The sequence below is a fragment of the Notamacropus eugenii genome, chromosome 2 (genome assembly GCF_028372415.1).
Source record: "Notamacropus eugenii isolate mMacEug1 chromosome 2, mMacEug1.pri_v2, whole genome shotgun sequence".
Classification (NCBI taxonomy): Eukaryota; Metazoa; Chordata; class Mammalia; order Diprotodontia; family Macropodidae; genus Notamacropus; species Notamacropus eugenii.
The window spans coordinates 459,813,665-459,831,395 of NC_092873.1; the positions used below are offsets into that span (position 1 = coordinate 459,813,665).

Consider the following 17,731-nt stretch of genomic DNA (forward strand, 5'->3'; position numbering starts at 1 on the left):
TATACACATATCATTATATATTTTAAATTGTATGTTTACGCTGTACATCTTGTTATATGTACTTGTAGCATCCCCTACTCAAATGCATTGGAAGTAGGAATTGTTTCGTTCTTTTTACTTTATCCCCAGCACCTAGTACACTTGGCACAAAGTAGGATCTTAATAAATATTTGTTATTTGAAAATTACACGGTAGTTGAGGTAAAACAGTGACAGAAGACAAAAGCACTGAGTCTGGAGGCTGCCTCAGTTCCCTCAAAGGGTTGGGGAGGCTAATGTCTAAGTTCTCTTTGGTCCCTACATCTTACAATCCAATGGTAAAGGAAGTCTGCCATTTTCAGAACCACTGGGGGAGGACTCCCCCCAACACGCGCCAGACCCTCGGGACCCCCGATGGCCAGAGCCCGCCTCTTGTCTGTACGCATCCCGCCCTTGCTGCGCTCAGGTGTCAGGGCAATCTTCCCAGCGCGCAGGTCTAACGCAATCGCACCCAGGCTCCCTATCCAGGTCCAGGATTAAACCCAAAGCCCCCTATTTGGCGTTCCGAACCCTCCACGACCCTTCCCGTCCCATCCTCCCGGATCAGTGGCGAGGGCCTCCTCGCCGCTCCTCGCCCAAGGTGTTCCATCTCCAGACCCCGGGCATTTTCTCAGTCGTCCCTCCTCTCCCCCTCCAGGCTGCCTCCAAGTCTACGCCAACGCCCCACCTTTCTCAGCCAGTCCTCTTGAATCGGGGTGCCTCCCCTCTCAGTTCCCCGCCCTGCCCCCCACGTCCCATCTTGTACGTTCAAGATATAGTACAGAAGGTTTCCTCATCCTCGCCACCACGCGACTCTAAGCTCCCTGAGGGCAAGGGCTGTTCGGTACCGGAGCGGGTATTCTGCCAGTCCCTGGAAGCTCACGGAGAAAGACCAGCAGGAAACCTCGGTGGGAGGGGGGTAGGGCCAGAGTGACTAAACTTAACCAACAATAAAAGCAAAAAAGAGAGGGTACCTGGCGGAGGAGGGACTTTCGAGTCGGCACCAGTGTAGACCCAGCCTTGGGGGCCGCGAGACCGTCCTGCCCCAGCCCCTCTCCCCAGGGACCCACTACTCACCCCAGCGGGCTGCAGCGCCGGAGGCCCAGGCCCCTGCAAGCGTCCCTCTGTTCAAATGCCCCCTGGGAATTGTAGTTCTTTCCTAGCCTTCCCGGGAAGCTCGCGCGCAAGGTTTGTTTTGGTTTGCTTTTCTTTCCCCTTTCGAGCTAGAACGCCACCCCTTCCTCCGGCTAGGCCTCCTCACTCACTCGCTAGCTTCGCAGTGCAGCCTGGGTGTTGTAGTCCGCTTATTGTTCAGAGGGTGGCGAATCGAATCGGAGTGACAGTGAACGTGCCATGGAGACAGAGCCCTTTCACTTCATTGGCCAGAGCACCTCGTACGTCAGCGCGCAGGGGCGCGTGGAAGCTTAATGCCTCAGGGACTGGGGAACCTCCGGGATCACCGAATACCGGTGTTTTCCTCGGTCTCCGCCTGAGGAGCTTGGGCGCCCTCCCCCTCTCTCCCCATCCCACTCTACCCCCGCAGGCACCTCCCGCCCCTCCCCACCCCCGCCCTCTGGCGCGTGACCGGCGGGGAGCAGCGCCGCCGCAGACCCCCTCGGCGCCCCCGGGCCCTGGAGTGGGCCGGGCGTGGAAGTGGTAACTATGGAGAACATGGCGGAGGAGGCGGCGCCCGAGCTGGAGCCTGAGCCCGACCCCGAGCCGGAGGACGCGGCTCCGGGGGCTGCTGCGGAGAGCAGTAAGAGGAGGGGCTGCGGGGCGGTGGGGGCGGGTCGATGGCGGCCGGAAGCCGGTCAGGCCCGGGGGAAACTGAGGCAGCCCCGCGCCCGCGTGCCAAGAAGGCCGCTGGCGGAGCACCAGGGAGGGGTTGAAGGGTAGGAAGCAGCAGCCTGAGTCTGTGTGTGTGTACTCGCTCCTCCTTCCATCCTCGTATGTGTGTACGTCTGTGAGGGAGCTTACATGTGCGTGCGTATGTGTACATACGTGTGCAGCGTGCGCGTGAGTGCGGGCCGCGCATTCAAAATGGATATTTTTCTGATCCACACGCAGCTGCTGTTGTGATCCTCGTTTTATAAACAGGGACACTGAGTCACAGAATACTGGAGGCAAAATTTGAGCTTCGGTCTTTGTCCAGCGCTCTGCCCACTGTACCAGCCAGCCACCTCGGAGGGTTTTTATTTTATTGGCTGATTGGGTTTGGGGGGAAATAAGAATTGATCATCAGACTTGAAGCCGCAAATGAGTAGTTTCCTCGACAAATGATGCGATTTTCATCTTTCTCCAAATCTTTGAAAGATTTCTACCTATGAAACACCTCCAGTCTCCTGACTTTCACAGCTGTTACCTGGGTCCAGAAGGTTCTGTCAATTTTCTTTCACCATCTCTCGGTGGTAGTGAATAAGTCTGGGAAATACAAAGAAAGGGGGGAAAACAAGCCCCCCTGCCCTGGAGGAGGTCACGATCTAATGGTTTAGGTTGTTGAGAATGTTTCCAGGTAGCCTTTATAGGCTTGTAATAAGTTCATGTATCCGTTTGCCCTTAAGAGCGGTGATTGACCAGATTGACTTCCCATGCTGTCGCGCATGTTTTCTATATGTTGGGGCCTTGATGCATGTGGAGAAGATAAGGGAGACAAAACTTCTGATTTTTGCCTTTTCAGAAACAAAACTTGTATAAATCTTTAGAAATCTTATATGAAAAGTAAGCACGTGATGGATTGAACCTGATTCTTTGGCTAGCCCTCCATTCACTGCAAGAAACTGCAGCATTGTTGTGTGGGGTTAATAGTGATAGATCCTTGAAGTCATTAATGTGTAATTGAATTTTTGTTGCTGTACATCATAGTAAGCAAGCCACCAGTGATAAATATGGGTGTAGCTAGGACTGGGGCTGGGAGAAATAAAAACAAGTAAAATCCATAAAAGGATACTTGAGTAGAATGAAAGCCATGAAAGAAATACTGTGGAAAAATTAATACTTTGGTGATTTACCACTCACTGTCAAGGCATCAGTGTAGTTTCCTACAAGTTTATTGAAAAATTTATTTTAGCCTCTCAAGGAAAAAGTGCTACATATAGACAAATACTAGTTATTAAAAAACAAGATTTTCCAAAGTTCATTGATTGGAATTTGGGGTGCATTTTCTTATGACGTTGCTGTAAATCATGGTTGTAATCTCAAGCTAGTTCTCAAAAGCCCATTTATTCATTACTATAAATTAAAGCCCATCTCTGATTATAACATAAAATGACTTTGGGCTTTGAAAGAGCACAAGCTAGAAAGGCTTGTACAAGCTTGGCAGTGCCCTTGTACAGGGAATAATAAATTTTATTAAATATTTAATAGTACTAGAGATTAAAACTGCACTAAGACTTTTGGGACACCCTTTATATCTGTCTAAGTAACAGCCTAATTAAGTTTGGAAAGATTTATCACCAGTTTGGTCTCAGTGAGTTACCACTGGACAGTCTACCAAGCCACAAGGACTTGCAATACACAGCAGTGGAGAGAATACTCATACAGATGAAATCACCAGTACTTGAAATATTAAAGAAGTCAATGAAATAATACATTATTTATAATATTATAAATAATTCATAATATTTACAATATTCCAAAACTCTTAGTAGGGTATTAGTAATTAAATAAGGTAAACAGTTGACTTGATTTTATTTAAGACAATATTTATCTTGAACTATGATATCTAAAGGGGAGGTTGGCCAGACATCGTATTAGTCTTCCTGAAGCAAAAGAAAGCCCTCAATTGATGAGCCTAACATAATAGAGATCATGAAGTAATGGGAGGATCAGCATGGCATATACCAGAAGGTGATGAGACAGTTGTTGTGGTTCATCCTTAATCAAACCAGGGCTGCTAGGCCTCCCTGAACACCCCATGCAACTTGACAAGGCAGTAAACATTCTAGTGGTCTACAACTGGAGTTGTAGACAAAAGGTTTAGTTGCTGGTGGTCAGTAACAGAAGCAGTCACTTCTTGCAAAATTTGTGGGAAGGAGAAGAACACGACAAGAGATACTTCAATATTACCAGAAGCCCTAAATATGGCAGACAAGCAAGACAACAATTTGGTGCAATATTTGCTCCCTTTGCTCTATCTGTAGCCATATTAAATGCCTTGAGGCAACTTATTGCTATATAGACCTCTCAATTCACATGTTGTCTCTGAGACTTACCGGCTGTGTGGCCATGGACAATTCACATACCTTCAAAGAACCTGTTTCCTCATCCAGAAAATGGGGATTAACAATGCATATAGTATTGACTTCACAGGGTTGTAAGGCCGGCATGGGATAATTAATGTAAAACATTTGTTACTTTAAAGTGCTGTATAAATGTTAGTTATTTGTGGGACCCTGAACAAGTCACTTAATCTTTCTGACCCTTAGAAAAGGGTCAGAAGATAGCAGCTGGCCTGGAAAGTCTCTGATGTCTCTTTAAATCTATAAATTGTATGGGTAAATAAGTTTATCTTATGTAGAGATTTCTTACTAAGAGAAGATATTTAAAATGAAAATTTTAAAATACTTTGTTAATATTGAGCAATTAACTGTCTATAAAAACAATTTTGCTTCTCATCATCCTTAGATGGACTAATTAATCCAGTGAAACTAAGCAGTAACAGCAATGACAAAGGGGTTGTATCTGAAATGGAACTGAAGACTGATGAGAAAGAAGCAGAACAGGAAGTCCTGAAAGAGCCTTACAGCATCCTGACCTCATCTGATTTATCAAGAGGTTTGCTCATCCAATTGTGAAATTATGGTGTAGAGTAGGAAGTGAATGTGAGGTATTTAAGTCAGATTCTTTGTTATCCATGGTCATACATCAGCAGATTTGAAACATCTTGAAATACTTTTAAATATCTTTCTCCCCAATGCCTAGAATGTTAGAATTTTGTTTTGCTCTTTAATTATGAGTTACTGTTCTGTCTCTGTTATCTAAACATGAACCCCTATGGCTGACATAGTATAAAGTAGCATACAATTATATAATGCTCCATATTCCATATACTCTAGATGAGTCTCGTAGGAGAATATAAGATCCATGTTGTCTTTTTTATTACCAGTTTATTAGACTAAGTTTATATTTGTGGAATGACTCCCTATATTTAAAAGAATGGCTTACCTAACAGAACTTGGAGTCAGGAGACCTGGGTTCTGGTCTCAGTTTGTCTACTAACTATGTGACCTTAGCCTCTTCAGGCTTCAGTTTCCTCATCTGTAAAACGAGAAGCTTGGACTTTGTAATCTTTATGTAATGAAATAGAGATCAAAGAATCATGGAGAACCAGAGTAGAACATACCAAAAGGTGAAAAGGCTTTAAACACATCCTAATAGTATAGGATTATAGTAGGTCTTTAAGGTTTCTTACCTCCTAATAGTCAATGCATTCCAGTGCTAAAAGTCTGTAAATGGAAACTTCTGACCAAATGAGAAATGATCAAGAGATGTAAAAATGTACTTCTTTGGTTATGTCAACCGTAATTAGTATAAGAAATGTATTTACATATAGGAATTAATTGTGATTCTATCTCTGTGATCAATTAAAAAGAAATTAATATGTCTGCACCTCTGGGTTGATGGTTTAATTTTAACCAATTATAAAAATCTTATTTATATTCTTAATTTCTCTAAGGTCAGTGATCCATTGTGCTTCTATGGTTATGACTAAAAAATATAGACATCCTCAAGAAGGACATTGTAAACAAAACAACATTATGTTCTTTTTATACAGAGCCATGGTATATTTGCACCTGCACTATGGCAAATTAACATAATACAGTGGTCTTGTTCACTCACATTACAAAACATGTGACAGAGCCAGAAAAACTCCAGACAAAGCCAAGGAAAGCTCAGGAAGATAAGCAAAATATGAAAGATTTTGGAATATTTGGAACTTTTAATAAGTATTCTTTGTTATTTGCTTATTTGAGGTCTCACATTTCCTTTAATGATTAGTAGACTAATGCTGATTTTTCGGAAAATTAGTAAGCACTAACACTGAGAAGAGAGTGATTAGATCCATTTCATAGCAGGCATCTAGTCCTCAGACATCTGGAGCTGGCAGCCACCAGCAGCATTAAACAGGGAGGTTGCTATGGCAATGTGCAGAAGGAGTTTTCAGAAGCATCCATGAAGGACTCTGTTCCTTATACATACCTGACGTAGCCTTTACATACTAGTTTGTTTGAAAACTAGAAGTGCTTCAATGGCTTGTAAGGATTTCATTATCTTTATTTTCCTCCTGGAAGCAGTCACTGCATACAGACTAATTGCCCATCTTACCGAGAAGCTTGAAGATCTCAAGAAATACTTCTTGTTCAGACTCAGTAGAAAGGATAAACAAGTTACTACCCAGGATAGAAAGAAAAATCCAGAAGAGGAAACTAGAAGAAAATAATTCTAGGGAGGTGGAAGGGAATCAAAAAGAGGGTTAAGAGGTCATCAAGAAAAACCTGATACAGCAGGGGAAAGAAGAAAATAAAAACCACTAGAGCTTCAAAAAGATGCAGGTCTCCTGCCACATGGAATGATAAGGTAGACTGATAGGGACAAACAGGTGTTAGATGTCCTGGCACTGACCCCAGGAAAGAAAAGCAATGTGGGACTTGGTGACTTTACTGAGGGATGCAGAAGCATGAAGGAGGGAGAGATGCATTCAGAGCACCGGAACTCTTTAAAGGACGCCCTCCAAAGTTTGAAAGTTTAAATTCAGGATGAGTAAAAAGGAACAGCAGCTTAGGCGAGAGGGTTATAGAAACTTCTAGAACTTGTTCTGCTGAGGTGGGACAAAATAAAAATACCTGTTAACATACATGTCTAAGGTCATTAATAGACATTCAGACACCCAGAGATCCATTCCTTCTCTTTTAAGTTTTACCTCAGGGAAGATCACCATGCTTGCACACAACATAATTTTATGTGCTAACATGAGACAGGGCTGATGGCTGTATGGATGGCACATCTAAACATGTCTAGGAATCTGCATATTCTTCATTGTTCTCTATATGGTGGTTTTAAAAGTATGGAAAAGACTGGCTTACATGGGCATTGTGGTGAAAATACACCACAATGTTTTAAAACTTTTGTATAGCAAACAAATTTGAAATTAAGAGGGAAGAATAGGTAATAATGTGGTCATTTTAAAAAATAGATCTTACAATTTACATAGAGGTTTGCAGAGCCCTTTTTACATACCTACATTTTTATACCTAATTCTCAGTAAAATAGAGAATGCTGTTAATGTCATTTCTAGCTTACAGGAGAAGAAACTGACACTCTGAGAGGTCAGGCCCTAGTTACAGACCCATGCTCAGGACTCAAGAGTATTTAGAGGTGGAATGAGCAACTGGGGTTGTTGACTTCAAGGTCATCATAATCCACACATCTTGCTGATTCAAAAAGAATATCACCCCACAGGTGGAGAGTCTACTTATTAAATTTCTGTAACTGGCTTCTAAAACCAGGCCATCTCTCCTCACTGAGCATGCTATCAGTTAACTTTCCCTTCTTAGCTGATGTGTTTAGGGAATACAAACTCTCCTTATTAGTAGGGTAAGTAAAACATTTAGGTAAATGCAATTAAAGATATGTGTGGTGCTTTGCACCTTTTGTATTTTGTGGCATACTTGTTAATTTATAAATTTGCTGAATTATATTTGTAAATCTGCCATTTGGTGATGGAAACAACCATCTCCCAGGAGGTTGATGAAGAATTGTGCCACAGAAAATGTATATGAAACTGTATGTAATCTTGTTTAAGGGGTCTAAGAATTTGGCAATGCCACTAAAGTGCACCTTTCTAAGTCATTCTTCTAAATGGGCCCTTTCTTTCAGAAAAACATATCTCAATTCAAAGACAACTGATTGACCTAGAGAAATTAGCTTACCTGAGTGAAAGTGAATCTTCTTCTGCTGTGTCCTCATCAAACACAGACCAGCTTGATGCAGGTATGTTTGCACAAGCCCTCCTATGACAAAGTATTTTAACAGGTTTGATTCCTTTCTATATTGTTTTGTCTTTATACTTATTTGGGCTTTTCAAAGAACCTAACAGACGTAAGTTTTATTTCCTGTTGAAATTTTTGTAACAAACATTAGAAACTGAGTATAAAGAGGTTGCTTTTGCTTTCCAAAGGCTACATGTGCCTTGTTTTCATTCCCAGTTCGATATATTCCAAAATTCAATCAGGTGAGTGTATTCTGTAGACCTATGACCTTGGTTAATCTTTAGCCTCCTGGATAGGTGTGCGTGTAGGGGTGGGTGTGGGTGTGAGTGTGTGTGTTGTCTTCCCCTCAAAATCTAGCAAACAAATTGCTCTTGAGGAAGAGTTCTCAGTAGTCTGTCTTTGGATCTAGAGGTATTTTTTTTATTCAACAAATGAACGTGAGTAACAGTAACATTAGCTTCTCTTGCTGACTTTAAACCCATATATTGATACCTTTGGTTATATGATCTCTCAACTATGATTTCTGCTAAAGATTAACTGCTATCAAATTTCCTAGATGATTTTTGGAAAAGGAAACACGTGTTATCTAAGATTTCTTTGAGTAGCACATTTTTATTGTTCTGTGACAAAATTAAATGCTTTTCTTTTCAATTTGCTTAACCTTTTAGTCTTCCATTGAAATGTTTCTACATTTCCATTTATCATCTTCTAGATTTATTCAGTACTGTGCTAGATTACCACCCGTGTTGTGTAGTAACTCTCTGAAGCTGGCAAAGTTTTTGGAGAGTGAGTTTTGATACTCTGCATCTTCCAAGTTTGAATTTTAGAAACTCATCTGACCTGCAGATCAGATTTTACCAATTTACATAGGTGATAGTGGGGAGGAGACAAAGTACTTGATATAATGAAACACATGACAGCCGTTCAAGTTAGATATTTTATAACCTTATTACGAATGATTGTCATGTGTTTTGTTATAAGAAATACTCCATCCTTCTCTCCCTACCATATATGATTGTTGAAATACTATCCTCCAAAATCTAGTACAAATGCAGTATCCTTCCTGAAACGTTTTTACTCACCAAAAAAATTATAACAAGTACAAATGAAGTATGGGATTGAATCCCCAATAAAATCATAGACTCTGGTCTATATTTTTTAATAATGATATAAGTTTTAATATAACAGTGTATTTATTGTGTCCCATTCTGATCTTTGTACTTATAAAATGTTACCATTGTTTTATTTTAGCTAATTAAATATAGTCCTGCTTTCTGTGTGTGTTTTTTTTATTTCTGCTATCTTGGTATTATTTCATATAAGTGTTTCCATATTTCCATGTATTCTCATGAAATTTTTTTCTTTGTCCCCCCCACCTCCTCAATTAGAAAAGTTCTGTGCTTCCTTTGAACTGTTTTAGTGCTCTCCTCTGACATGTCTTGGGCCGCTTACCCCTATTTCTTCTTGTATGCAAGTTATATCTAGTATTCCCTACTAAACTGTAAATTCCTTGGTATCTTATTCATATTTTTATCACCCATAGCATTTAACATGAATCTTGCACATAACAGATACCCAAATATTTGTGGAATTGAATTTGCTAAAAAATCATATTCCAGGTCTACAAAACAGAATCATATTCCAGGAGACAAAACAGAATTAAAACCCAGCCTCTCTGGATTGAATTAGCGAGTGAAATGAAATGCTCTGAACCCAGTAGAGGAAAGAGGGAGGTATGATAGACACACCTTCCTCACCCTTTACCTCTTCCATGCTTCTAGATCTTTCTGTATACCCTGCTTGGGAGGAGGAAGGATCTGGGGAGCTGGGCATGAGGATCTAGTAGTTCTGGTGATAATGAGAGTGTCTGAGGGGAAGGAAGTGAAAGGAATCAAAGGGTAATTAATAATCTCTGCTCCCTAATAAACTCAAGAATTTTAAGTAACTCAGCCAAGACTTGTCTCAAAAACAGACAATACCAAGCTCAGTGCTTTGGGATAGAGAATTCCTTGCTGTCAGTTAACAAAATCATTTGTAGGAACGTGGAAATTCTTCAGTTTGGAAATTCTTCAGTTTTACCAAACACTTCATGCCTCATGGCCCTGAAGTTTTGTTTACATATGCTAATAATATTTCTCCATTTGTTTTTTATGGAGAGATTGTTAGCTGCTTTTTAAGGAAACAGATTAACTCACTAATTTACGTGTCCTTAAGTTATATTCTTTATGTAGAAGGACAGAAATTACTGTGCCTTAGGAGTGCAGTTTATGGACAACAAAAGGAAATACCTTTCAAGCATCTTGATGAGAAAAAAACAGGTTAAATTTTGAAATATATTGTGAGTCATTTAGCTTATTTTTTTTGTTAGTATCAAAAGGAGTAAAAATAACTCTGTAAATAGGGCCAACTTTTTTTTTTTTTTTTTTTTTTTGGTTGAGAGCTATTATTTCTTCTGTGCAAGGAACTTCCAGTAAGATTTCCTCCACTGATGCAGATTGACTCTTGCTCTGCATCTCATAGAGTTAAGTGAGTGCCATAGGTCATGCCCAAGGTCATGCCGCCAGTTTTGTCAGAAGTGGGACTTGAACCCAAGGCTTTCTGATTCCAGAGCCAATTCTGGAATCAGAAACTCTCTACACATTTAGGCAACATTATATTTTACTTATTATGTGTATATATTAATATGTATATATAGAGAGAAGCAAAAACAATAGATCATCTAACCTTATGAAGAAATAGCATATACTAACAATCTTACTTTTCAGAATGTGGAAAAAGTAACTCACTAATATATAACCTGTTAAACTGCAGTCTTTATTTAAGAAATCTTGTTCTCCAGCTTTTAGGTGTTGTAGCTTATGCTAGCGTTTCCTAAGAGTCAAAAGATACAGAAAACCACACTGAACACAAAACAGAATTATCTCTTTGAAATAAATTAGCAAGGGAAATAAAAGTATGTGAACTATCAAAGATGTGATGCGCAGGTGTTCCCTGCCCCTTTTCTCTTTCGTGGTTCTGGGTTAGAATGATTGCTTTATTGCTTTTGAGACTTTTGGATTGAGTTGACTGCCACTGTGGCATGGTTTGTTTTTAATATTCCATTTAAATATAGATTTTTTTAAAAATATTTTTAAAAATATCCCAATAACATTACAAAAATGTTGATAGACTTCTTTACAAATACTTTTTATGATAACCCACTTCAATTATACATGAATGTTACATTGGAAACAATGTTTTGGTTTGAAAAAAATTTAAAATTTTCCTGCCCTACAATAAACCTGACTTGAATTTAAAATAAAGCCCATTAAATTTGTTATCCTAATTTTTGGTCTTTTGCTTTCTATAACTATGATTCATTGCCTATCTCTTTTTTCTTTCTTTCATTTCAGTTAAATATTGATCCTATTATGATTTGTCAATTTAATTCTCTCTTGAGACAAGTTTTTTGTTTTTATCATTTAAAAACTGCCCTGACTTTTTCTAGTGATGAGAAATTTCCCTTTTATTATTAGACCATATATTATTTAAAGACCTTAAAGATAATGTAACCCAACACTTTCATTTTACAGCTGAAGAAACTGAGACCCAGAGAGGTTCAATTCTTTGTTCCCAAGTCTCTCAGCTAGTGGTAGAGCAGTGACTAGATTCTCAGGCCTGGGCTCACTCACTGTTTCATGCTAGCTAAATATAGTTGTGTTTTATGACCTTTAAAAAGTATTATGACCTTAATTGAGAATATAATAAAACCTCCTTATAATGATTGTGTTTTAAGGATGATATTGGTCATGTCACTGTCTTCTGTAACATTATATCTAGGCAACATTTTGTTCTCAAGTATAAAATACCTTTCCTATGCCCCAGAAGGTTTTAATCTAGGGAGGAAAGATTGATCCCTCAAACAATTAAAATAACTAAATGCTGAACTGTTTACTGAACGTAATTTCAGTAGTTCAAAGAAAAGAAGAAATCAAAGTAGGCTAAAGTAGGTAGAAAAGATTTAATGGGAGAGCGGACATGGGAGAAGGAGAACATTTCAGGTAAGAGAATAGTTGGAATAGCAGGGTAGCAGTAGGAATATACAAAATGTGAGAGTATAGGAAGGAAGCCAGTTTTCCTAAAGTGGGAGGTACTTACTGGGAACAGAGGAAAAGAACTTTAGTCAAGTTTACTGGTACCAGATTATGAAGGGCCCAGAATACCAGGTTTAGAAGTTGAAACTTAATTGAAGGAGCTATTCTAGAATTTCCAGCAGGAGCGTGGTAAGCTGAAAGGCACCGTTAGGAAAATTAGCATTTGCAGTGGCATGTATAGTGCATTAGAAGAAAGACTGGAAAGATCAGCTACAGTTGCAATAAACTATAACAAGGGTGGTAGTATTGGAAATAGAAAGGAAGAGGTGAATCTGAGAGATGTTTCAAAGAATAAAACAGAAACAGAAGATCCTAAATTTAGAGTGAAAAGGGACTTTGGAAGGTATCAACCCCCATATTTACACATGGCCAGGAAAGATAGACTAACTTGCTCAAGGTCATGTGAGCTCTGAGCCAGGATTTCAGGAATGCTCTACACTGTACAGGGCCGAAGAGGATAGAATTGCTGCAGGACTAGGAGAGGACAGTTAATTCAAATAGGAAGTACTTTTAACAGGATCTAGATCAGTGGAGTCAGACTCAAATAGAAATGATCCCTGCAGCCACATATTGACTTAGAAAACCACAAATTAACATTGTCTGTGTTGTATTATATTTTTATTTATTAAACATTTCCCAATTAAATTTTAATCTGGTTTTTGATACCTGTTGTCTTGATCATTTGTAGATAAAAATGATAGAACAATGAAACATTACAAGAAATTTCTTTCTATATCCTAATGGAGATTATGTTATTGATTAGAAGGAATTCCCTGTGCTTTCCAGATCCTAAAGCCTGTGTCCAGCATTTATTTTATTACAGGCAAGAAAAGAAGAATTAAATTGAGCATTTGTCCTAATTGCCATCACATAACTATATTTTAAGATAACCAATATTTATATGATGCTTTTTATGTGGCAGGCATAATTCTAAGGGCTTTACAATTATTATATCATTTGAAATAAGTACCCTTTACTTATCTTAGCTTTTCCCACATCAGACATCAGTCAATCTAAACAAAAATTAAATGTCCACATCACACATAGGACTCATTACAAATAACAAGAATTTGAGGAGGAGAAATGGGAATGATGTACTTGTTTATCCAACATGTACTAAATTTTTAGTATGTGACACTTTTCCCCTTTTGCTGAGTTTCAAGCATTTCTTTTAAAGTAATTTTTAAAAACAGTACTACAGCTTGTGTTATTACATTATTTCTAAAAAAAAGATAATGAAAACTGAAATACTAAGCAATAAAGTTCTTTAAATATTTACCTATATTATTAGGTTACTACTAAATAATTTAGTTTTTAATTGACTTCTATCCAGTATCTGTTAAAGGCTTGCTTAGCATACCTTCTAATTGAAGAGACAGTCTAATGGCCACATTAATAATTCATCCTAATTCTTTAACTTCTAGCCCTATGTTGTTAAATCATCAGAAAATGAAATCCCTGGGCCATTATTCTTTCAACTTCTTGCTCACCTTCCTATGACAAACTCACAAAAATACTCCCATTGAATTAAGATCTAGTTTTATGTCTCTTGCCTTTATAGAAGTTCAGTTTGAAAATCATCTTGCAAGACTGCTGTATTTTTGATAAAGCTATAGTTGAAAATTACTCATTGTCCCTTAGATGAAGGAATACATAAATTCTTGCTTGAGATTAGTTCTGTAAAAAAGATTGCCTCTGTCAGAAGATGAAAACCATAATTAAATATTTCCCTTTTCTACTTAGCCACCGAAAAACCTACAGCCAAATTCAATACCCAAGTTGTAATTACCCACACTTCAATGTACTTCAGGTGCCTGGTAACATAATTTTTTTTATTTTTTTTAGATGCACTCTGTTCTTTTGTTTTTACCCCTCGTTATTCGGTTGTATAGTATTAACTTGCAAGCCAATTTAGATCCTTTTGGAAGTAGGATATACATCATAAATACCATATCTGTGTTCATACTGTGTGTATGCATGCATACATATGTGTATCTGTAAGAGGGAGAACAAATAGATCTATGTAGATAAAGATATGTGGTATATGTATATACATGTGTACATATACATATATATTAGATATATTTGGAGGGACATGGTGGTATAGATAAAGATCTGTCAACAATCTGCATTCAAATCCCACCTCTGACACACATTGGCTATATGACCCTGGCCAAGTCACTTAATCCTTTAGTGCTGTAGGTTAGTGGTGTCAAACTCAAGTAGCAAAGGGCCACTAAACCACCCATAAGAATCCCTGCAGCCTTATTGACTTAGAAAAATCACATATTAACATCATCTGTGTTGTTTTATTTTGTTAAATATTTCCCAATTACATTTTAATGTGGTTGGGCCAGCTCTGAGTTTGACACCTTTGCTGCAGGCAACTAAGATTTTAAATTGCAGGAAAGGTTATATCCTGCATTGATAGAAGGGGTTTCCTCACCTGACGGTTACTTATGCCAGTGGAATCATAGGTCCAGTCTCTTTTCCATGTCCATGGATAGACACACAGAGTGACTGAAGATATACAATTAACTTTTGGATACTACTTATTATGTATTTTTTCGTAATAGTTGCAGAAATATTGTTTGAAGTGCAACTTACGTAGTACTTCTATATAACCCAGATAAAAGGCTATAGCCATTCATTTACTATTATTCTAGGTACAGTATGGATTGAGGCATATTGCTGGGGCTTATAATCAACAATAATTGTATTATTAGTATTATTACATGCCCCATCCCTAAAACTAGACCCAAAGAGCCCCTGTAGTTATCCTACCTCTTCCTCTATTCACCCTCAACCTTTTACGTTTCAACTCCAGCACTCAACTGAAACTGCTTTCTCCAAAGCTACCAGCTACCTCTTAATTACCATACTTTATGGTCTTTCCTTAGTCCTCTTCCTCCTTGACCTCTCTCCTGCATTTGATGCTGTTGACTGCTATCTTCTGAATTTTGTGTTACCACTCTCTCTTGCTTCTTTTAAAATACCTGTCTAACCATTACTTCTTAGGCTCCTTTGTGGGTAATCATATTATCCCACCTCATCTCCATCCATGGGTATTCTCTGAGGCTGCGTCCTGGACTCTCTTCTCTCTGTATACTTTACTGGTGAGGTCACCTCCCATGGGTTTAACTATCTCCTTGCAGATCTATATACATCTAGCACCATTTTCTTCCTTAAAATTCATTTCTACATTCAACTGCCCTGTTCACCATTTCAAACTAGATATCTCAGATTCATGTCCAAAGCAGAATTTATCTTTCCCCAAAAATCCATCACCTTCCAAACTTCTATTTCTGTCAAAGGTATAACTATTCCTCAGCATTTCTCTTGCTCTACATTTTCCAATCAGGTGCCAAGTCTTACCGTTTCTACCTCTGCCAAGTCTCTCAACTTCTGATACCTCTCTACTTTCATACCCATAACCTTAGTTCATTGCCACTTGTCTGGACTGTTGCGGTGACCTTCTAATTGGGCCCCTTGTATGAAGCCTCCCTATCTTCCACACACTCCCAAAATGCCTTTCCTTAAGGGCAGAGCTAACCAGTGGTGTTCCCCATTTAATAAATTCTAGGGGCTTCTCTTTTTGCTCCTACAGTCCATTAGAAGTTTCTCTGTTTAGCTTTTCAAACCCTTCACAACCTCGCCCCAGCCTGCGTTTCCAGACTTCTTATTTGTTACTCTTCTTCTCACTTTCTACAGTCTGTCCAACTGCTCTCTTTTCTTTATACATGACACTTCATCTCTCATCTCCTTGCCTTTGTAATTGGATATATCCCCAGTGCCTTCTTTCCTCCCTTTACACTTCATGTATCACCTTCTCATAGAACCTTTTCTGGACCCCCAATCATTCCGCTTTTCTAACTGGAATTTGTTTAGAATTTATTTTGTATGGCTTATATGTGTGATATATGTACATTTGGTCTCCACTAATAAAATGTGATATCCCTAAGAGTAGGAATGGTTATTTTTTTTAATCTTCAAATCCCCAGTACCTAGTATATAGTAAGTGCTTAATAAATACTTTTTGATTACTATTACAGTTTCTCCTACCTGAGGATCCTCTTCCTTTATCTAGCAAATGTGTCTGTTATTGTCAGAGCAGGAAAGAAATATCATAAAAGTGATTTGTGCTCCCTCTGTCTTGCTGTTCTGCCTATATGAGGGAATTACTAGTCCTTATAAGCCCAACTAGGGGTTTTAAAAAGTGATTCCTGCCCTAACTTGCCAGCAGGTAGTCATCATATGAGAAGTGCATGCAAGTTTCTACAAATATCATTCCTTTCCTTCACTGGTGGCAGCAAAAATATTAGCTAGGTATAGGGAAAGAAGCTAGGAGGCAAAGACTGCTAAAAATAAGAGATCCTAGACAAGAGACTGCAAATGTCACCTCACTACTCAAGGACCCCAGTGATGAGGCTACCACAGAGAAAGGCCTGTTACTTGACTGTAGAGGGAGTTTCAGCTGAATTACAGCACAGTTTTATTCTTTAATAACTGGTTTGGTTTTTTTTATGTCTTTTCCTTTTTAGCTGGTAAAAAACCTTGTCCATTATGTCCTGAGGAAAAATTCAAAGCTTGTTATAGCCATAAACTTCATCGTCACCTTCAGAATTTGCACTGGAAAGTTTCTGTTGAATTTGAAGGTTTGTAATTTCCAAACTGCTCATTTAAAAAAAAAAAGTATATATTTTATGTATGTGATACAGCATTCAGTGTCATATTTTGGGGAGGTTATTTTTAATTAAGCATTTTCAAGGTAAAGCTGCTGCATGCAACTTTTTTGTCACTTAATAAGACTAAGTAATGAATGAAAAATACAGCTTTATAAGCTCTTGGTTTGTGACAGTGTCACAGCACTTTCTTATCCTTTTGGAATTGGGCAGTTTCCATTTCTCATAGGTTTCTAGCTTGTTTTTATTATGGAGGAGAAGTGGGGGGGAGGTGCGGTGCTATTTTAAATAGAACCTTCCTTAATAACTTTTTGGCAAATACTACTATTTCTAACATTTTTGACCTAGTAGCTTAGTCTCAAATAGCATAGTGTGTAAATTTGTGTAGTTTTAAATGTGTTCACATCTTAGCTTTTTGTTAGTTTTTAATGAAGAAGTCTCAGGTTGTTCTTAAGGAAGATATAAATTCTTTTATTGAACTGAATTTTGGTACTCGAATTAGAATTAATGTCATAAAGGCATGACAAGTGTTTATACACTTTTTGGTTATAAAGAAGACAATATTGTGGGCAAAAATTAGGAGACTTGAGTGTAGTCTCATACTGCCACTGGCTATGTGATTGATCTTGGTTGTCATTTAACCTGTGGATCTCTATTTCCTCATGTCCAAAATAAAGATTGAGCTATGTGATAGAGCTTTGTAGAAATGAAAAGTACTACCTCAGGAAAAATCGTTTCCCATCACTGGAGGTCTTCAGAGTCTTAGATGACTACTTGGGGATGTAGAAACAGTTCCTTCAGAATCTGTAAAGTCATTTTTAATTCTGAGATTGTGATTGTAGTCTCTAAGTTCCCTTCCAGCTCTTTTATTCTAATTTGGCATGATTTAGTCAATCAAAATGAATGAGAAA

At 38.5% G+C, this 17,731-nt stretch overlaps 2 protein-coding genes across 8 annotated transcripts in view; one reads left to right on the top strand and one right to left on the bottom strand.

Annotated features, from left to right (window-relative positions):
• Positions 1 to 1,660, bottom strand: part of SWT1 (SWT1 RNA endoribonuclease homolog) — a 152,790-nt gene extending 151,130 nt beyond the window's left edge. For 4 of the 6 annotated variants that reach the window (XM_072648382.1, XM_072648386.1, XM_072648388.1 and 1 more), the window contains exon 1: positions 1,095 to 1,370. The gene's annotated coding sequence lies outside the window, so the exon portion shown is untranslated. Of the gene's footprint in view, positions 1 to 991 lie in introns of all 6 variants that reach the window. The other 2 variants (XM_072648385.1, XM_072648383.1) reach the window with 2 other exon arrangements.
• TRMT1L (tRNA methyltransferase 1L) overlaps positions 1,436 to 17,731 on the top strand; it is a 54,306-nt gene continuing 38,010 nt past the window's right edge. The window contains exons 1-4 of one of the 2 annotated variants that reach the window (XM_072648390.1): positions 1,436 to 1,773; positions 4,641 to 4,790; positions 7,893 to 8,006; positions 16,680 to 16,793. In XM_072648390.1, coding sequence (XP_072504491.1) covers positions 1,680 to 1,773; positions 4,641 to 4,790; positions 7,893 to 8,006; positions 16,680 to 16,793 — 472 coding nt within the window. In that variant the 5' untranslated portion in view covers positions 1,436 to 1,679. Of the gene's footprint in view, positions 1,774 to 2,061; positions 2,393 to 4,640; positions 4,791 to 7,892; positions 8,007 to 16,679; positions 16,794 to 17,731 lie in introns of those variants that run through there. The other variant, XM_072648391.1, reaches the window with a different exon arrangement.